General features: G+C 40.8%; 2 protein-coding genes across 5 annotated transcripts in view; both read left to right on the top strand.

Annotated features, from left to right (window-relative positions):
- Positions 1 to 8,829, top strand: part of CMSS1 (cms1 ribosomal small subunit homolog) — a 220,513-nt gene extending 211,684 nt beyond the window's left edge. For all 4 annotated transcript variants that reach the window (XM_009095435.4, XM_050972957.1, XM_030234379.2 and 1 more), the window contains exons 6-10: positions 215 to 317; positions 1,728 to 1,788; positions 2,633 to 2,720; positions 4,332 to 4,420; positions 8,594 to 8,829. In XM_009095435.4, coding sequence (XP_009093683.1) covers positions 215 to 317; positions 1,728 to 1,788; positions 2,633 to 2,720; positions 4,332 to 4,420; positions 8,594 to 8,677 — 425 coding nt within the window. In that variant the 3' untranslated portion in view covers positions 8,678 to 8,829. The remainder of the gene's footprint in view (positions 1 to 214; positions 318 to 1,727; positions 1,789 to 2,632; positions 2,721 to 4,331; positions 4,421 to 8,593) is intronic.
- A 135-nt stretch (positions 8,830 to 8,964) lies between these two features.
- On the top strand, positions 8,965 to 19,660 carry LOC103820700 (cell cycle control protein 50C-like). The gene is made up of 7 exons (XM_009095433.4): positions 8,965 to 10,182; positions 10,991 to 11,101; positions 12,241 to 12,342; positions 13,706 to 13,796; positions 16,175 to 16,312; positions 17,356 to 17,565; positions 18,332 to 19,660. Exons 1-7 carry the CDS (start codon positions 9,970 to 9,972, stop codon positions 18,520 to 18,522), a joined length of 1,056 nt encoding a protein of 351 aa, XP_009093681.1. The 5' UTR covers positions 8,965 to 9,969; the 3' UTR covers positions 18,523 to 19,660.
- The last annotated feature ends 656 nt before the right edge of the window (positions 19,661 to 20,316 follow it).

Here is a 20,316-nt window from a genome sequence, read left to right as displayed (position 1 = left end):
CATTTTTGTGATATTTCTGTATTTTATTTATTTTGGGCATTCCATTTTCCAGTTTCTCAGCCATGACTAAATGCAAAAGGGATGCCAAAGTTCCAGACCTCAGAGAAGTCAGCATGTGTGTTCTTGCTGCTGGCTGCCATTCATCATGTACTCTAGTAATTTAAAACTGTGGCATGTAGCACTTTGTGTGGGTACAAGGGCTTTTCCATTGCAGTCTGCCCTAAGTGGGCGAAGCTCCGGAGAAGCCACAAGGAGAAGAAGTCAGTGGTGATGCTGGTTCTCTGCAGCTCTGCCCTTCGCTCCTTGGAGCTCATCAAGTATGTCAACAGCAAAGGCTGTGTTGGGGTTGGCAGTCGGTCAGGAGTTTTGTCTTGGAACCAGAGGCAAAAAGGCAAAACTGGGACACTGTCCTCTGCTAGCCAGCAAATTCACTGACTCAAACTGATGCAATATCCCTTCCTCCTTTAAACTCTGGGAGTGTGGTGTTCGGTTTTGGACTCAAGTAATGCTCAGTACTTCAGTTGCCTGGGAAGTGTTGCTTTTGTTAAAATCCAAAAGTGTAATCAATTTAGGGGAAACATGGAACATGCTATACTTGGGAACCAGTAAACCCATAAAGCATCATGATCTACCACTAGAAGTCAAGGCTTTGCACCAGAGGCAGCAAGGACATGGCATTTCAGAGCCTCAGATGGCAAGGTGTGTCTGGCTTGAGTGCCTCCAGGTCTGTGTCAGTGTTCTCAGCTGGCTCAGGCTGGCAAAACTGCTGGGCAGAGATGACAATTTTCAGTGTGCCCTGTCCCTGTTTTTTCCCCTTCTCTTTCCTCCCCCTTCTCATGCCAGGAGTTTTGTTGACTCTGATGAATTGATGGATACCTCACAGATTTCATGGTTGTCTTCTATGTTTTGACCCTACTTGCCTGTCAGTACAAAATGAGATGAAGATTTGGGAAGTTTGATTCCATGACACAGATATCAGCATAGATAAGGCAGATAAGTGCCAGACATGCATGCAGAGACTAGCACCTGAGACTTAGGTGGTTTAGATGTAGATAAACCTTTAGCTTTGCAAATTAAGAATTTGTTGCACTGCAAGAAGCATACAGAACAAGCTGTCTTAAATGACATTCAACAAATACTGAATTCCTGTTTGATGAATAAAGAACATAGATTTGTTATGGTGTGCCAAAATGGAGTGTCAGAAAAGCAAGTCAAAGTTTCTAACAAATTCATTTGGTTAATTGGAATTTGGACAATGTCTGCAGTAAAGACAGTGGCAGCCTTAGTTTTCCCAGCAGCCATGCTGCAGGAAGACTTTGAAATGTAGATTTGTCCATTCACACATCCTTCCTTTTCTGGAAACACACTCATATTCATTAATGCCTTTATCTCAGTAACTGAATTATTTTTTAATTAGGATTTGGTGATTAACCAGTTTTGAACTAAGCTAGCTGTGAAAGCGCAGGCCATAATATTAAATATTATCTGACAAGCTATCTAAACAATATTGCCCTGATATCTTCCACTGTGTCTGTCCAGTTGTTGATCTCTGTTGATGAGTAGCAAACAAAAATGTACACAGTGTTCAGAGTACAACCAGAGTTCACTGGGGGACTGTGTGTGTCTCAAACGTATTGAGAAATGCCAGTTGGTTTTTCTTTCCTCATGTGTGGTCTTAAGCCCAGCCCTGCTTCTTGTATTTCACTGTTCTTTTTTTTTATTATTAGGTCAATGACAGCCTTTAAAGGAGATTGCAGAGTCATCAAGTTGTTTGCAAAGCACATAAAGGTAGGGAATTTTAATAGAGCAAGTAAACAGCTAAATAGTGTGATAGGATTTCCTTTTTAAATCCTTTGGCAGTAGTGCCTTTCATACAGTCCTTATATGAAATTCCTTCCTTTAAGTAGTGCTTCCTTTGGTAGCCCATTGCTGCACTGTGAAGAATTTCACTAAGCACCATCTCCAGTAGCTCTGGTGCAACCCTGTGCAGAATGTAGATGCTTGTGCACCTGCTGAGTTTCACTGTTCCACATCCCCATCAAGTGCTCATTCAGAGCCAGAAGGCTCACCCACACAGGTCTGTGGAAGCAAACTGTCCACCACCCACCATCCTCTGGATTCTGAAAATTGAATGCCTGGATGCCCAGTATCTATACCTGTTAAAAAGCACAAATTATAGGGGTCTTGGGCATAATGAATGGACACTTGGCCTTTGCTATAAATGCTGTCAAACATGCAAATGTCATTTGCTTTATTTCACCTTTTTCCAGTATCTTCATCTTGAAGGACTTCAGAGTTAATTCAAGCTTTTCCGTATTCCACAGCATTTATTTAAATGCTGAAGGAATCTTGCTGTTCTCACCTCCAAAAATAGTTGGTGCTATAGCAGATTTTTAAAGTTAAAAAAGATTGAACTTCTAGAGGAGTGTGATGCCCAGCTGGCTTGTTCTATTTCTTAAACTTTCTTCCAGATATACTCATCTGACAGTTTGAAAGGCAAAGATCATTTGTTACTTGATGGTGTTCTAGAAAGAAATACAATGAGATCTTGAATTTATTTCCAATTCCTTGAGAAGAAATTTAAAAACAATTATGGGTTTACTGTTGATTTTTCTTTCTCTCTTCAAATTAGATAAAGGAACAAATGAATATGTTGGAGAAAGGCATGTTCCACATTGGGGTTGGAACTCCTGGGAGAGTAAAGGCACTAGTGGAGCAAGGTAGGAAAACAAGGAGGGTTTCCTCCCTAGGCATTTTATATTTGGTCTCATGAGAAGGGAAACAAACTGGCTTTTTTTAGGTTGACATGAACGTGTAGATATGGGTACTAAACTGTATGGTTGTTTCTTCACTTGTGCTGCATCAGTCAAAACAAGGTCAAGGTTCTGGTACTTTGTTTTATGATCACTTTAAGTGGCATAAGCCAGTATTAGCAGAGGAAGGCAGAGAAATGCTTCCTCTCACCTGCCCGTCAGTGCTTATTCCCTCTTCCTGCTCCCTGTGCAAGCCCAAGAGTCTGTTTGGCAGCTCAGTGAAATGAGCCCAATTAAACCAAAACCAGTGTGCACACAAAATCAGGTAATGAACAGGCAGAGGTGGGAGACTTCCTCTTTTGGCAGGAATACTGATTTATGCTGACTTGAAAGTGATTGCAAAACCATCATGTGAGATTGAAAGCTCCAGGAAGCCAGACACTGCAAGTGGACCAACAGGAAATAGTGGCAGAAGTCACTGTATCATATGTTACTGTGAGCTTAGTGTAAACTCTTATGAGGGGTGTAGGAAAGATCTGCTTGCTGATTTGATCTTATTTCTCATATGCCTGTAGTTAAATTAATTATTCTCTATAAATCTTTTCCCAAATTTAAAGTGTTTTTACTTACTCGGTAGACAGTATGTGCACAAAGAAAAAAAAAAAAAACAACAAAATGCCATGATAAGGCAATTCTTTCTATTCCTCTTATGCAAGACACTGTCTGGCTCTGACTGTGGTCTCTTGGTCAGGGACTGGCAGTGGTTTGGGACTCTACTGCTCCTCCCAAAGGAGTGCAGGAGTAACATCATTTTGTTGCTTTCACCAAGATGAAACGTTAGTGCTCAGCACATCAGCACATTGCCGTGAGAGTAGTGGGGCACTGGAACAGGTTGCCCAGAGAAGCTGTGGATGCCCCATCCCTGGAAGTGTTACATTTTAACCCAAGCTCGAGTTCTTTTTTGACAGTTTAGTTTTGCAGTGCCGGGTCACTTAGGAAAGGGAGAGCAATCAAAACTGATGGGTAAAAATAGTGAGCATCATGTAGAAGACCAGGGAAAAAATAGGAGAACAGCTGAAAAGCAAGTTCAGAAAGGACCTTTTTTTTCACCACCACTTATTTGAAGGATAAAGGAATTCTTCAGCAGCACCACTGACCTGACTCATATTCACAGAGCACCCTGTCCTGTAAATTCTGAGCACTGTCTATTCCTGTTAACATCAGTTTTCAGGTTAGGGTCCTTGTAACTTACCAGTGACATCAGCTGTGGAAATTCAGCTCCTGTGGTTTCATCAAGAGGAAGCTTGAAGAACTACTTTCTGGCAGGCTATTAAGCTCTTGACAAGTCTGGCAACAGTAGTTGCTCTGCTTTTGTGTTTATCTTCCAAAAAGGCATGAGATTATGTGGCTAAGGGAATTTGAAGTGTCAGTGCATTAGTTTTCCAAGCAGCAAATGTAGTACTTAGTGTTCAAAGATTAGTTTTCTTTGAAACAGACAGCAAAAGATGTAAAAGCCAAAAATCATTTTGATAAGCACGTCATATTATCTTGATAATGAAATTTATGTTGCCTTTTTAGATGCCCTGTGCTTAAACTCCACGAAATATATGATTCTGGATTGGAACTGGAGAGATCAAAAACTAAGGAGAATGATGGACATCCCTGAGGTATTGTATAAGCACCTGTGTATGTTATAATCTGTGTATTAAGTACTTTTGTTGGTAGCTCTCAGGTCTTGGTCAGTAAAGTTTTCTTTCTGTAAGCTGTCTTCAGTGGGAAAGGAACACAAAGAAGTTCACATTGACTGAGAAGTCTGTACTCTCAGGTCTAAAAATTATCTCCTGAAAAAGAATTTTTCTTTTATTGTTGCAAGCCACAGCTGTGACTTCTGTGGTTGTACTGTGAGTTTCCCCTGTTTATGCTCCATGGATAGTCTACCTGTCCCCAGGAAGTTCCCTCAGCAGGAGGACTTTGTACAGAGTCCCAGACCTCGACAAATGAGAGACATGGGCATCACTGACACTGTGAAATTCAGCAAAGGGAAGTGCTGGATTCTGCACCTGGAATGGGGCCGGCCTGGATGGACAGACAGACTGGGGAATGAGACATTGGAAAGCAGCACCATGGAAAGAGACCTGGAGGTCCTGGTTGATGGAAAGTTGAATCTGAGCCAGCAGTGCCCTGGAGCCAGGAGGGCCAGTCCTGTCCTGGGGACATCAGGCCCAGCATCACACCTGGGCAGGGGAGGGGATTGTCCTGCTCTGCTCTGAGCTGGGCTGGCCTCACCTGGAATATTGTGTCTAGCCCTGGTCACAACACAAGGAGGGTATAAAGCTGTTAGAGAGTGTCCAAAGTAGGGTAATGAGGATGGAGAAGGGACTCCAGGGGAAGCCCTATGAGGTTGGTTGAGGTCACTTGGGCTGCTCAGCCTGGAGAAGAAGAGGCTGAGGGGAAACCTCACTGCAGTTCCAGCTTCCTTGTAGAGGATGAGAGGAGGGGCAGGCACTGATCTCTGCTCTGTGGTGACCAGTGACAGGACCCAAGGGAATGGCCTGAAGTTGTACCAGGGGAGGTTTAAGTTGGATATTAGGTTTTTCATCCAGAGGCTGGTTGGACACTGGAACATGCTCCCTGGGGAAGTGGTCACAGCAGCAAGCCTGACAGACTTCAAGGGGTGTTTGGAGAATGCTCTCAGGCACAAGGTGTGACTCTTGGGGTGTCCTGTGAAGTGCCAAGATTTGGGCTTGATCCTTTTGTGTTCCTTCCAACTCAGCATTTACTGTGATTCAGTGAGAAGTTTCCTCAAAAACTAAACAAAACTATGGCCAAACATCTCTGTTTCTCCAACTGAGAGCAGCAGGTGGAGAAACATATATGAGTAAATCTACAGACAATTCTCTTGGTTTTTTCTTTTCTTTCTTGTCTTTTTTTTTCTATTTTGTTTCTTTTGACAAGAAGTAGGGTACAAACAACTTCAACTCATCCATCACTTGTACACTTCTTCTAAGATAATTCCCAATTCTTTCTGTAATCCTGCTTTTATATTTCTTGCTGTAACAAGCTGTGTTTACAGTATGTTGTGGGGCATCACCTATTTCTAGCCAGATGAAGAGGCAGTTTCCTCCAGTAATGCTTGTTAGAAAGCTCCCAATTTCCTGCACAGTGTCTTGAGGTTTTGTGCATTTAGAGCAGGCCCACACATGGAAGGAATGCCCAGGGAAAAGATTTCATATAAGCATTAAAAAAGATTGCTTATTTTTTGCATATAAACATTAAGCTGTTTCACAAGTGAAACAAATTATCAATCATTAATCCATCTATGTGCTTGTCTAAGTATTTGAATGTGGTGCCTTTTACAGCCCCACATATACAAAACTAAAAAAATATATTGAAGAAATGAAGTAGCAAAAAAAAAATCCCCTGCCCTTGCTTTTTTGGTGGCAAGGAGGCTCCCTCTTGTGGCTAAAATATAAGGCTTTTTTTGTATGGGGCTTGCACTTACCTGTAAGTTTTTTAAAGAACAGAAAACATGAAATCACAGACAGTACAGTACAAAATCAAAGGCAGTACAAAAGGTGTTGATGGAAGGGGATGGATGGATTTTTTAAATCATCTGAAGTCAACATCAATAAAGTAGACCATAGGTGATCCACCTCCAAAAAATGAAGATTATGTTGCCACTATTTCATTTTGGGCTATTGCAAACCTCAAGTATAATTTTCAGCTCACTGTAGGCAGCATCATAGTAGTTCTGTGTGTCTGTCTAGAAATAGAGGCCAAAAGTTGTGACTCCAAGTCTGTTTTATTAAGGCAAAATCCTAAGGCTGTCTTAGCATAGAAAGTTAAAGCTTAGTTCAGGTTAAATCTGGGTAAGTAAGAACACTGGACCATCATATGTTGTGTTGGGATAAGCAATAGATATTTATGTGTGATTACAGAATAGTGAATATATAATTACAGAAAAGTCTTTAAACTGCTCTTGGCTCATGTAACCCATCATAAAGGAAGATTTTTGGCATCTTGGGTTTTATAAGTGGAGTATTTTGCAGGTATTTATCCCACTGCAGACATCAGGCAGATTTCTTAAAATCATTTATAAGGAATGTCAACAGTGAAAGACACCCAAATAATGTTTTAGTGATAAGGCATCTTAACATCACAAATCAACCAATGGGATGTTGTAGCAACTTGTGGGCTTCAAATATGGAATACAATCCTAGTCAGCTTTTCTAATTGTATAGAAAAATATCAAATACATGCTGTGAATACTCATAAGTTTTCTCAGAGAGAGGAAATACAGTACCAAAGACAATTTAGAGAATTGGCTGTTTGATGTACTAATTTCTTTCACCTGTGTTAGTTATGGAGGCAAAATTGTTCACTTAAAGTTAGAAACTCAGCATACCGGCCTATTTTCAGTGCAAACCTCAATTATCAATAATTTCTTTGCATACTTAAGGTGCAACATTGCTGAATTTCATTGTGTTTAAAGCAGAAAGCAAGAACAACTGGAAGCACATGTTCATTGCACTTGCTGTTTTGGTAGTCACCTGATGTTCACTGGAGAATTCTGTACATGGTGGTATATTCTAATAAATATATGAATTTAAAAACACATGGATCTTCCCACGTGGCAGTTCTTTATGCCATCTTATCCACACAAGGGATGGTGCACTGATCCACTGCTCTGTCAGCTCCCTCAGCATCTCATTAGATAATGCTGCTGGAATTTTTCATTCTCTGTTTCTGTGTCTCCCACTTCATTCATCCCAAACAATGGAGAGAGGAGGAGATGAAAGCTCTCAAAGAAACCACAGGAGGAGTGAATGAGTTTATCAGACTTTGTCTTGGCACACTGAAATAAAGCATAAAGGTGTAAATAAAAATGGATTGTACACTATTTGATCTGACCAAAGGCCAAGCTTCCTGCTTTGAAAGCTCTTTGTACAGAGGTTGGTGGCAATACAGAGCTGTCTCAACTTACTGGTTCCTAAGATTCAAGTGAAATTTGTTTTAACAAAACCCAATATTGTATTGTCTGCAAACAATATACACAACAAGTCTTCAGTAAAGTTGAAAATATGCTAAGTTTAAGTTTCAAACATCTTGAAAATAAAAGGTTTGTGAGAAAAGGACTTGTGATAGAAAGACAACTGGGTTCACCTTTGTGTAGCACATCCAGTCTGAAATTGAGGCTGACTGGGCTTTCTTACATCATGTATTCCTCTGCAAAGTGGAGGCATGAAAGAATATAATCCTGAGAGAAAGCCTGCAAACAAGTGATTTGTAAATGGTAAGAGGAGCTATAAGGAAACACTGCACTAAGCATGATGATAAAGAATCTTGTGTTCCCTCTGAAGTATGTAGTCAGTATTTACTCTGTAATACATTTTGTTTTATCTTTAGATAAGCCATAAGCCATGGCCATATCAGTGCCATAAACCAAAGTACTTTGTACTGCAGCACAGCAGACCTGACCTTCATGGTCACTTTCATTCAGGTGTCTCAGACACAGACAGGGCTGTGCCTCTTGCACTGCCCTTGATCTGCTTTATGCCAGTCTGGAAAGTTCTGTAGGAATTCTGTAGCCCAGGATGGGTCTTTTGCTGTGGTGTGCTTTATCAACTCTGCCAATGATAATCTTTCTGTAGCCATGTGAACTGGGACTTCAGGGCTGCAGGGCAAATGATGGATCTTTTAAAAACTGGAAATGTTCTAGAGGACCTTGTATAGGAATCTCTTCTTTAATTCCTAGTCCTATGGTAAGGTCCCTGAGTAAATAAATAATGGTGTCATTATCAGGAACTTCTTATGCTTTCTTTGATTTTTGTTTTCTTCAGATAAAGAAAGAAACATTTGACCTACTGGAGAAGAGTATTATAAAGCTGTGCAGAGATGGATCTGTGAAGCTGGGACTCTTTTAATGAGTTTACCAACAAGGAAGTAATTTGCAGCTGCATTTTACTATTATCCTACCTGCAACTGAATTTTGTCTTCTCAGAGGTCTCAACAGAGAAGGCATATTGCAACTTTTTCTGAATTTTCTTTTAATAAAAACCCAGAAGTTTTGTTTGTAGTTCTAGCATTATTTTTATTGCAGGAACAATGTCATACTGAAATCAGAGTTACACTGCTTTCACCTGCTAGATGTACTACTACATGTCACAAGTAAGACTTTGAAGATGAGTAAATATGGGTGTGAAAGTCTTTGCACAGATCAGTTTTCTATTCCCTCCCTGTGCTGTCCCAAATGAGACATGTATTTCTCTCATGAGACTGGTAAACTACTTGCTCTTGGAGGGTCTTTGAAAAAGTTGTATGAATTTCAGTGACATGTTGAAAAGGTATTTTTCACCTATCTGTTCTAGAGCTAACCAAATGCTGCTTTTTGCTCTTACATGAATAATTATCTGTATATTATACTGAGATTTTATTTTGGTTAAACTGTTGAAGTGTACAAAAAGTATTCTTATGTTTGTCCATTTAAATTAAAATGAGGTGATCTTTGGGTGATTCTTTTGTTATTGCAGATAGTAGGGAATGGATGAAATCTTTTTTAGAGAACAAGATGAATGGAGATGAGGAAATCATCAGCATCATTGATCCAAATTGGATATTTTAAAAATTAGTTGTCCTTCTATAATAAAAAATACACAACCTTTTTACAACCTTTAACTGCATCTCAGTCAATAGCAATGAATGTAATAGGTTAGGAAAATTGGTTTGGTCTTCCAAAGCCATGTTCTCTGTCCAGTGCTGTCCCAGCACCTGCAGTCCTCCCCAATGGAATCCAGTGCAACTCCTTTCCTTGTATGCCATGCCTGTTAGCTGGGCAGCTGTGGAAGTGAAGGGAGAAGAAATAATGCATCTGAAATTTCACAGAAATTCCAGTATAGCTACCAGTATCCCTGCAAATGAATAAATCATAACAAATCCTAATGAGCTGTGGAGCAGGAAAAATATATCTAAGCTTTTCCAGGAGGAATGAACTGGACACCCTGATCAAAGTACACAATCACTTGATTGGTACAAGCTGATCATGGGGATCCAAGCACAAGTACAGAAAACAAGGAAGAGAGAGATCTAGTTAATAAGTAATTCCTCACCATAATGCAAGTTTGAACAACGAGTACAGTCTCCCAACAATAAAGACAGCATCTCAGTTGAAACACTCTCCAGCACAAGGATATTACTCCTTTCTCTCACCAAGAAGAAAATGAAAAACAAGACAAGTGTTCTTTCCAGAGAAGGAGAAGCCCAACCTTCCAGATGTCCAGATAACAGTGCATTCAAACAGCAGAGGCTGCCAGCTTGGAAGCCCCAGCTCACCATTGCATCTGTGCTCTCCTGCTTCTTTCTGACAGGGGCATTCTGCCTCACTGTGGGAGTCTGCCTTGTCCTGTCTGCAAACAGCGTCAGAGAAATACAGGTTAGTTTGGGAATGGTGTTCTTTGATATTCTGTAAAGTAGAAACTAGGCCAGGTTTGGAGAGAAAAGGCTTTGAGTTTTTGCTTTTGAATAAAGATGATAGCAATGGCTTTGTGCCTTGGACATGTGTCCAGCAGCTGGTATTCCTGTGAAAATCTTCAGAGGCCGTTGGGCATCAATAAAAGCAGAGCACTGGGGGATTAACTGGGTGGTAATATCTGAAATATGGGTGATAATTACTGCCAAAATGTTGTCATTATCTTCTGGGGTTTTGAAGGGAAATAAGCAAATCCCTCAGAGTGTTTGACACTATTAGAACATATGTGTTTGTGCTGGGCAAAATCTTGAAATACAGGGAGCCCTAATGTTTCAATCCCTCCTGTAGAAAAGGTTATCCATACCTGTGGTGTTGGGAATAGACTCCTCTTTGGAGCCAACACTGAGCACTACACCCAGGCTGTTCAGGGGGTGGGCCATGATGCATGTGGGGATTTGTCAAGCATTACTTGGTCAGCCAGCCCGAGGTGCAGGAGTGTTCTTCACTCAGCACTCTTTTGCTGAGGAGCAGACATGAAAGTTCTGCAACAGTCACCAAAAGGCTTTAAACCAGCTTTAAAATAGAGATAAATTTTGTGGTTGTTCATTGAGGCCAAGTCCTCACTCTGCCTCTTCATTTTCAACAATGTTTTTGGCAGTCCAGGGTCACTTAGAAGAGAACAGCTCTGAGAAGCCTTGGACCTAAACCACTAACCTTTTCCTATGAGCATGTTCTTTATTACAATATATTTGCTTGTTCATTTCTCTGACAGATAGATTATTCAGATAAATGCTCAGATTGTTCAAAGCTCCGTGAAAATTCCTCTAACTGGAATAAGGAATGCCACTGTTCTATTAATTTCACACTAAAAGAAGATATATTGGTAAGTGGGTGTAAAAACCAACTTGGGTTGCTGTCTACCACCTGTTACTTATATCCCTAAATGATAAAAGACAGTAATTCTGTTCTGTAGAGCTCCTGACTAAATTTGTTTTGTACTTTTTCAGAACATGTAATGCTCAAAATTTTACACTTTTGCCTTTGTTGTTGTTTTGGTATTTATAATCAAGACCAGCCCCCTTGGTTGGGAGATGCCCAAGGAGAAGAAGGGGGTGGAAGAAATGGTGTTTGATTGTGGAGGTGACCTCTCTGTGTCTCTCTCTGAATCAGAGGCAAAGCCTTGCCCTTGGCTGGGATTGGTTGTTGCTGCCCTGCTAAGCTCTCAAGTGAGAAGGAAATCTGAATCTCTGACCACTTTACATAAGTAGACCCCTGTAATCATTTTTACAAGAGTTGTGCTGCTAATCCCCAAGGTCCTTGAAATAATTCAAGTTCTAGCAATGTGATTCTGAAGTTTCTTTTGGAAAAAGTATCCTTCGTTTCCTTCCTTAAACTACCAGCTCGTGTTATTGAGACTGTTAAAATGCTTCATGTTCTGCCAAAGAGATTTTATACTTAGTACTGAATAAATGATCCCTTAAATGACAGTGTAATTTTAAAGTCACTTTAGGATTCTTCAGTATTGAGAAGACTGTTAAAATACTTTGTAATTCTTAGATTACAGTGATGTTTGAGATGAGACATTAATTTAACTGAGTAATGGGTTTTTTATAGTTGCATAATTACCTTTCATGCATGATTTGCCTGCCCAGCATTCTTCTTTTAATGTGAAGGGTTTTGTGCACCTTCTTTTATGGAAAATTAGTGTCTGTCTCTGCAATATGATTCATAGTCATTGCAAGTTCATGGCCAGCCATGCCGTCTTGAGTAAAATAATTATCAGGCATTTCTATTTTATGTTTTGTTTGGTGATTTAAATTATGTTTAATTTTGTGCCAAAAAATAAAAACTTACAGTTAGGGTAAAGATGAGATTCTAGCCCATGACTGCTGTATTGCTTAGGGTGTAGTTACAGACATTTTAATATGAGTACTCTCTTCCCCTCTTTTTTTAGCAAGTAATAAGATTTCTCATTCCCTTCATGAATTCTCCTTATTGAAGGGATTTATCTTTGGATTCTAGGGTGATGTTTTTATGTACTATGGTCTGCAAAACTTCTATCAAAACCACCGTCGATATGTGATATCAAGAAGTGACGCGCAGCTGTTGGGCCGAAATGTAAATGTAAGTTTTCTTTTTCTGTTGTGAGATCAGCAGCACTTCCAGCAGGTGTGCCTTTGGCCATATGGAGAGCCATAAGTGTGTTTAGGTGGCTCTAGGGAATAATAAAGTACAGATTTTCAGTGTTTGGTCCCAGCTTTTATGCTCGTTGGGGCCATTATGCCTAATAAGTTTATAAGAGAGGAAGGCTGAAGGGCATAGGGGGTAAATAAAAGATGTCACTCCTGTGTTGCAGTTCTCAAACCTGCACCTTGTAGTTATGATTAAAAATACATTGTCTTTTTTAAAAAAATATATAGAAAGCTCTTCCTTCTTGTGTTTTTAGTCTTCTTAGCCAGAAGTGTTTTAAGCTGTGCTAGGGAATTAAGTTATTCTAAATCTTTAGTTTTGCCATCTGGCTTTGGAAGCGGGCAAGGAGCAGGAAAAGGTTAGTTCTGAAATAAGTGATCATGTAGCATTCTAAGTATGCAATTCAGAAGTCTAAAGAGGGAGTAGACAGCATCACCTGCAGCAGACCTGCGTAAGAAAACTGTAGAATGCAATCATGGCATTCAGGTTTTTACTTACAAATCTAAAGCATGTTTTCTTTGGCTTAAAAGTAGCATTTCTTAATATACATATAGTCCACATGTCCTTTCAGTATATATGATGGTTGTGCCATGGTAATCTGTTTTTTCTATAAAATGCTTCTTACAACTCTCAAGACATGTTCCTCATTTCTATAAAATGCTTCTTCAGACTCTCCAGGTGTCCTGTCAGCTTGTTTGTTTGCATAAAGATGCAGCTGCTTTTGGCTTTTGTGCCAATCAGATATACAGCTCATTGGAGTTACTTGAAAATGTTTCTATGTTGAAACCTGAAGATTTATAGTTTCTTATCAAATGGGGTAGGAAAGATGTGGTAAAGCTGAGGTGGACTTCTGTTTTTCATTCTGTATGTTCATACATCAAGATTTGGCCTTTTTGACCTGCAGTAATTTGGCCAACTACATCTACTGTTCTCCAGCACTAATTCAGCCCAGGTCAAAATTTAAAAGGAAGTAAAATAAGATGTTCCAAGGTAAGCCAAGGCTTCACTGAAACATTTTCAGTTGTAGCCATTTTACAATAGCAGATCCCCAAACCTGTTTTTTGTAGTCTGGAGCTTGCAAGTCAGCAGCAGAATTTGGTGAAGACCTTAAGTTTCTGTGCCTAGATATGGAAGGTGTTCCTGAACTACAGACCCATTCATTTGATGTCTCTCTAATGTGACCAAAAGGTACTGGAGACTTAATTGTTCAGTGGCTTTTCAGAAGAAGGCATGGGAGGACACCAGTTAAAACCAAACCCCGGGTCTGTGCCTGATTGTTGTGTGACCTTGAATGCAGATCCAGAGGAGCAACTGCGCGCCCTTCAGCACCTACAGGAACGGGACCCCGATGGCGCCGTGCGGGGCCATTGCCAACAGCATGTTCAACGGTACGTGGCACCTTCCTCTGCCCCTTCCTGATTCCCTCTTGGGACTATTCCCTTACCCCAGGCCAGGGCACTACTGGTACTGCAAGGTCTCTACTTTCTCCCATAAAAGGCTTTGTTTGGTGATGCTGCTCTGGTGAACATGAGGGTCTGCTTCCTACTGCTTAGTAACTTGGCCCTTGTTTGGAAACTGAGGGAGATTTCTCATTTTCTAAGGCCCTCTTCCATGTGAGTGTACAGCAGGAGTGAGGAATTTAGGCCCTCTTGAAATAAGGAACAAGGATACAACAGATTTCATGTACTTCCATGCTAAAAAGCACATTCCTGTACAGTGATGGGAGAGCCCAGATTCTGCCTTCCCACAATCATGTTCTTAGAAGGAGGGTATTGTGGTTTTGGTTTGCCAATTATAGATTTCTTGGCTAGAATAGTCTTTCTTCATTCACTTAGGGAGAAAAGACTGTTTTGTTAATGTTATGGAGACTCCTCTACAAGAAAAAAGTTCTCTCCTGGCTCTCTCCACAAATAGCAGCTGCCCAGAGAAATCTGCAATCATGAGATCCCTCCCATTTTCCACAAGCTTTTCCCACAGCTGTGTTTATGGGCCATGTCAACTTATGGGGTGCTGTTTTAAAGATGAGTTATTTAAGGGCAAAGGTTCTCATTATCTATATCTGAAATCATCTTCTTCCTGGGAGCACAGGATCTTCATCACTCCTCTCTCTTTCCCTGTTCAAACTTCTCATAGGATCACAGCTACTTTAACATCTGCTTACTTTAGCATGGAGGTCTTTGCTCAATATCTACAATTTGAACACTTTCATCTCCCTATACTTTCATGTAGGAAAAAGAATCTTTTCTCCATAAAATGTGCTAAAGAGCACATTCTTATACAGTGACGGGAGAGCCCAGATTTTGTCTTCCCACAATCATGTGCTTAGAAGGAGGGACTCTCCACATTCTCCACTTTACTTTGGATCTTTGGATCTACTCAGTTTCATTTTTGTTCTAGAATGCTGGAAGCATACATAGTCTTAATTTGATCCAGGATTTCATCTTTGTAGTAGTCTAGTGGGCATAATCTGTTTCTGAATACACTTGGGAGATTTCAGAATGTATCTTTAGAAGGAAAAGCAACAAAAAAATTACAGACCTTTCTCCACTACCCCATCTTTTTCGTCTTTCAATTTCTACCAGTCCTTTCTCTCACCCTTTTTTAACCTGTTCCATGCAGCAGGTTTTGAGAAGGCAGCAGCTCTTTGCAAGCAGCTGCACCACCCACACCAAGGGACTTGTGAAAGCCAGTTGCATTCAGTAACTTCTAGATCCATTTGATTTTCATCTGCCTGCTTACCCACCTGCTGCTGGAAGTGGGATTTATTGGGCTGGGCTCAGACCTAGGCCAGCAGAGCCCAGCTGTGTGCATTCCACTCTGTGCTGGAGCATGTGAGGGAGAGTCAAGACAAGCAACTGAGCAGGCAGAGCTCAGAGCATTGCAATTCCTGTTAATGAAGAGGTGACAAACAGCTGGGGATGTGGTCGGCCACAGAATGATCATTCCCAGAAGAGTGTGTCTGAGCTTTAAGGAGCTGTGTGAACACAGGTTTTGTAGGAGGAAACAAAAAAAAAGTGTGTTTTCATTGATGCTTATGCAGCTGAGTTGTGCTTTTCATGTCTCCTAAAAAGGAAACTTCTCCCTATCTGTATCATCTGATTGTCCCTACCCATCCTCCCATTGGCTGCCTAGGGGTTTACAGAGCTGTTAATCCATCCTATAATGTTCTTGACTTATGTTAAACTAATCTATGTAGGAAAATAGTAATGAATAAAAACAAGTGCTTTCACCCACTGAAACTGGATGGCATGGTTAGGCACAATTTTAACTAAATGGTTTTTGATTGAAGAAAGTGTTTGTGTCCAAGTTGGTAAGCAAGCTCTATCTGGCATAAAACTAAAGCAAATTTTTATTTCCAAAGGACTGGATTCCCTTGATTGTGCTTTTATCTCTACCCTTGTCCCTACACATCATGTATAGCAAAGGTTTGGGACAACTGTCAAAGAAATTCTAGGGGAAACTAGCTAGAGAGCTCAGAAAGTGATTTGCAAAGAAGGTGGTCCCACAGGTATTGATGGACATGAGAAGCATGCACAACATACACAGGGATTGGTAGGAAATGTTCAATCTTTAAAACTTCAGTAATTCTAAGACTCTGGTACCTTAGTTCTTCTTGTGAATGTGCAGTGCTCCATACACATTCAGGATGTTCAGGTTTTCTTTCCACTTGAAAGATGCTTCAATGTGCCATTTTTTTTGTTAGTCATGCTGGCAATTAGAATGACTGTCTTTGACTCACAGATGTTGCTTTTTGTATTCCCTGCAGATACTATTGATCTGTTTTACAATATTAATTCATCTATGATTCAAGTGCCACTGCTGAAGACTGGAAACAGTTGGTGGACAGATAAAAATGTGAAATTTCGCAATCCTGAATCATACAATCTCTCTTCTGCATTTGCAGGTAAGAATGGTTCTGCTGGTGGTCCTTATCTTTCAATGGCTCCCCTATCTCCCCCTTCATATGTCTTCCATTTTCAGAAAAATCACCTTTGGGACAAATAGCAAGAAAGCAAGTTGAAGAAGCAGGGTTTAGAGGGTGACTGATAGCAGAAGGCACATTTAGCCAAAATATTACCTTTTAACTTTTTTAATCAGTGACCATAGAAATTGAGAAAAAAAGGCTTTGGAAGACTGAAGTTAGCCCACATCAACACCCTTGTTTATAGTTTCTTGTAATGCTTAATCTGTCCAGAGAAAACAAGGAAGCAGGTGCTTTTTTTTTTTTTTTTTTTCCTCCTGTTGAAAACATCTGTGAAGGAGAATTGCATATCCCGTCTTTCCTTCATGCCTTTTCAGATTCTTGGGCAGTTATGAGACATGAGAGGCTGCCTTTGTCACTAGTTCTTTCAGACTTGTGTCCTAGGGCTGTTTCCTTGTTATGGTTGGTCTCTATTGAATTGGAGCTAAAAGCTGCCTGTTGTGGATCAGGGCAGTGCTGAGCTGGGTGCAATATGCAAGAGCTAATGATCTAAGTCATTCTCATGGAACAGATTCTAAGTGTTGTAGGCTGTGCCATTAGGCTGAAAAAATTAATATTAAAAAATATTAATTTTTACACATTAATATATTCCTGTACAACGTTTCTGGTTGTACAGGAATATATTAATGTGTAAAAATGAAGGCAAGCTCCTCATTATAGAGAACATTGCTTGCTGAAGAGACAAGAATCGAGAATAAACTATTTTCACTTGTGCAAGTCACTTTGTTTCTCCTGTGCTTGAAGGTTCTAATGTGTTGCAGGCCTGAGTACTGTTAAACTGGTAATTTGTGTTTGAGGTGAGTGGACAGCTTGGAGATGCTGTTATCTGGCATATATATAATTTTGGACAGATTCTCATGCCTCTTCCACAGCTCATATTCTGTGTTGGTTGTGTGAGACCCAGAATCTCAGCACCCACAGTTTTTACCGACAGTGGCTTTCCTGCTTTGTCTCTTTGTGACCAGGCACAGCCAGACCTCCTTACTGGCAGAAGCCAGTGTATCTGCTAGACGAGGAAGATGAGAGGAACAATGGTTACGTGAACGACGACTTCATCATCTGGATGCGCGTGTCGGCCTTCGCGACGTTCCGGAATCTCTACCGGCGCGTCCTACGCGTTCGGCGCTTCGCAGAGGGCCTGCCCGCGGGGAATTACACCTTCCAGATTTCCTACAGTATCCTTTACATTCCCTAAGGCTCCCAGAGAGTTACAGGGACCTGGAGGTGAATAGGATTTGTGTGGGCAACTGGCAAAGAAGCCGTGAGGAACACCCCTGTGTCAGGGAGCCCTGGAGGGATTTGGGCCATGTCCTGACTGACAAGAGCTTTTGTGCTGGTGCAACTGCCCCCTCGCAGCCAACAGTGGGAACTCTGCTGATTAAAGCACTCCTTTTGTCAGCAGGAGTTATGTCAACATGACCATAAATTTCTCTTCTTTCTCAGCTGGTAGAAATGTGGTTGTAAATGTTCTGTCATGGTTCTATTCGGAAAGCTTCCATGGGAGAGATGAAAGGTAAACTCATATAACATTCTGGCTACAACATATTAGGTAGAGCTGAGCACTTATCCTCACAGAGACTATGTGGAGGATCATGATAAGCTTCCCAAAAGGCCCATTTCCAACTGAGCTTTCATAGCAAATTAAGTAAGCAAGTAGCAGTCCTATAAATTATGAATCTGAAATTTACAATGTTTTGAAAAAGGAAGTATTTCCACATGCACACAAAGACTGTGTCTAAAATAACTGGGTTTCTTACCACCAGCTGCCTACCACCTCCCAAAGGCCAGCTGGGTTTTTGGATCCAGAATAGCAGAAACATCACCACTGAGTTAAAGGAGTTTTGGCAGCAAATGCAGACCTCAAAACTCTTTATGCCTTGGAAAGCTTTTTGAGCATTTAATGTACACTTTGTTAGTGAATCCTTAACATCCTTCTCTCAGATTTCCCTGTTACCAGATTCAAGGGGAGGAAGCACGTGATTCTTTCAACCGTGGTGTGGAGCGGTGGAAGTAACCCATTCCTGGGAATTGCCTACCTGGTTTCTGGCACAGCAGCAACCCTGGCAGGTTTTGTTATAACTGGCATCCACTTAAAGCTCAGGAAAAAGAAAACATACTTTCAGAAGCAATAAGGTTCATCTTTCTGAAAGAGACAGAAGTGTGCAGTGAACAAAGAAGGTGGAGCACAGACCTTTCAGTCTTTCTCCTGAGCTCTGGACCATTTTCAGTGTCAGGTTTGGTGAATGTAAGCAAACTGAGGGGCAGGGCTAGTCCATCATCTGAAACCAAACTTACCTGAGGTGCCATTCTCATTAATGTACGTGTGAGCCTACATTTGTTTCCTAGGAAACTTGTAGTGAGATGAGCTTCAAACAGCAGATAGCACAGCAGAGTAGAATTGCAATGGCAAAGAAAATATGTGGTACCAATGTCTGGCCAGAAGTCAGGTCCATATTAATTTCTTACTCAGCCCATAATTCAGACAACATTTCTCTTAACTGGAATGGAACTTTGGATGGGTAAAAATTGAAGTCTTGATCCAACAGAAAGCTTGAGTAGGTAGAACTTACTGAAAAAATCTGCTTCTGGACCACCTACATGTGCTTAATGGCTTGGCTTGGGTTTTATATACCAACCAGTTTATACCAGTGCATTCACTCCAGTTTGACACCTGATTTGTGGTTGATTACAGGGCATTTATCAGGAGTTCAGAGTTTGTTTAGACCAATTTTTTTTTAATTTATCTAGCAGCTGAGAGCTGGAGGGCATCCAATCATTTATTTGCATATTTTTTAATTATGGTTCAATAAAAATCCTAAATTAAAAGCTCCTTTAATGCAAAATATTTTAGCAGAACCATCTACCTAATTTAACTATTAGGCCAAAATTGCACTCCTACCTATCCTGTGTGAAAGTTCACAAGTTCTTACAGGACACTAAATGGTAATTTATTGTCAATAAAAAGCAAAGCACCAGAAAATCCATCAATTAATTTAAAGTGAACACTGCAGTTCATGAACAGGTTCATAAATTTTTATGTTTCATGTTCAGAATTTTACACATATAGGACTTATTTCCAGTCTCACAAAATGAAGGAACAGCACTGAAGAATTTAGGTCAAGCATACCTTGGTAGGTGTGAATTTTTTAAAATAGTTTTTCTGTTGTAAAAGTGCAAGTGGAATAAAACACTCTCAATTACTTTCATAAGTATTTTGTGTGCCTTGCCTCTCTCCTAAAAAGCTTTCTCACTAGAACAACAAAGAAATCACAGACTGGGGCCAGAGAAAGGGATGTGGCACAGGGACCCTGCAAGCCACTGCCAAGACATCTGCTTTTGAGAGTGTCTGGGGCTGGGCATCTGGTGACCTGTGACAGATGGCCCCTGCTGAAGGGGCTGGCAGCACAGAAGGTGCAGTTTCCTTGCAGTTCTGCTTTGAATCTGAGCCATGAGCAGCAGAAGGGGAGCTACTCTATTCCCAGCCCAGCCTGGGAGGACAGTCCTGCCCCACCAGTGCTTTGTGCTGCCCAGGAAAGGTTCCTGTCCCCTTTGCTCTTCCTGCCTGGGGCCAGTCACCTCCATCCTGAAGCTGCAGAAACTGGGTTCCGGCACCTTGCACCTGGATCTGTCAGGACCTGTGGAAAAACCCACCCCTCACTGGGCTGGACCAGACAGAGCATAAAGCAGGGCATGAAACAATGCTTAAGGTTGTTGGTCTAACTCACTTTTAAGAGTGGGACATGCTCCTAAATCTTGTCAGTCCTTTTGAAAATGTAATCCCATGCAGCTCTCTGGAAAGCCCTGATGGGATTTCCTGACAAAGCTAAACTTGTTTTCTGGCTCCTAATATACCATGGGAACATCTTTATTTTTCTCTTTATTTTTAATGTTGGTTTTTTTTTTAATATCGACTGAGAAACTGACTT

The sequence above is a fragment of the Serinus canaria genome, chromosome 1 (genome assembly GCF_022539315.1).
Source record: "Serinus canaria isolate serCan28SL12 chromosome 1, serCan2020, whole genome shotgun sequence".
NCBI lineage: Eukaryota > Metazoa > Chordata > Aves > Passeriformes > Fringillidae > Serinus > Serinus canaria.
Note: the sequence above shows the minus strand (reverse complement) of the source record. Positions and strands in the feature narration are given on the sequence as shown.

What these genes read in the sequence shown, in the direction of transcription:
- LOC103820700 (XM_009095433.4), top strand. Translation starts at nt 9,970, where the DNA reads ATGAAAAACAAGACAAGTGTTCTTTCCAGAGAAGGAGAAGCCCAACCT. An exon ending in TGTTGGGCCGAAATGTAAAT is followed by an intron (nt 12,343 to 13,705) that starts GTAAGTTTTCTT and finishes CCTTGAATGCAG; the next exon opens with ATCCAGAGGAGCAACTGCGC. An exon ending in TGCCAACAGCATGTTCAACG is followed by an intron (nt 13,797 to 16,174) that starts GTACGTGGCACC and finishes TATTCCCTGCAG; the next exon opens with ATACTATTGATCTGTTTTAC.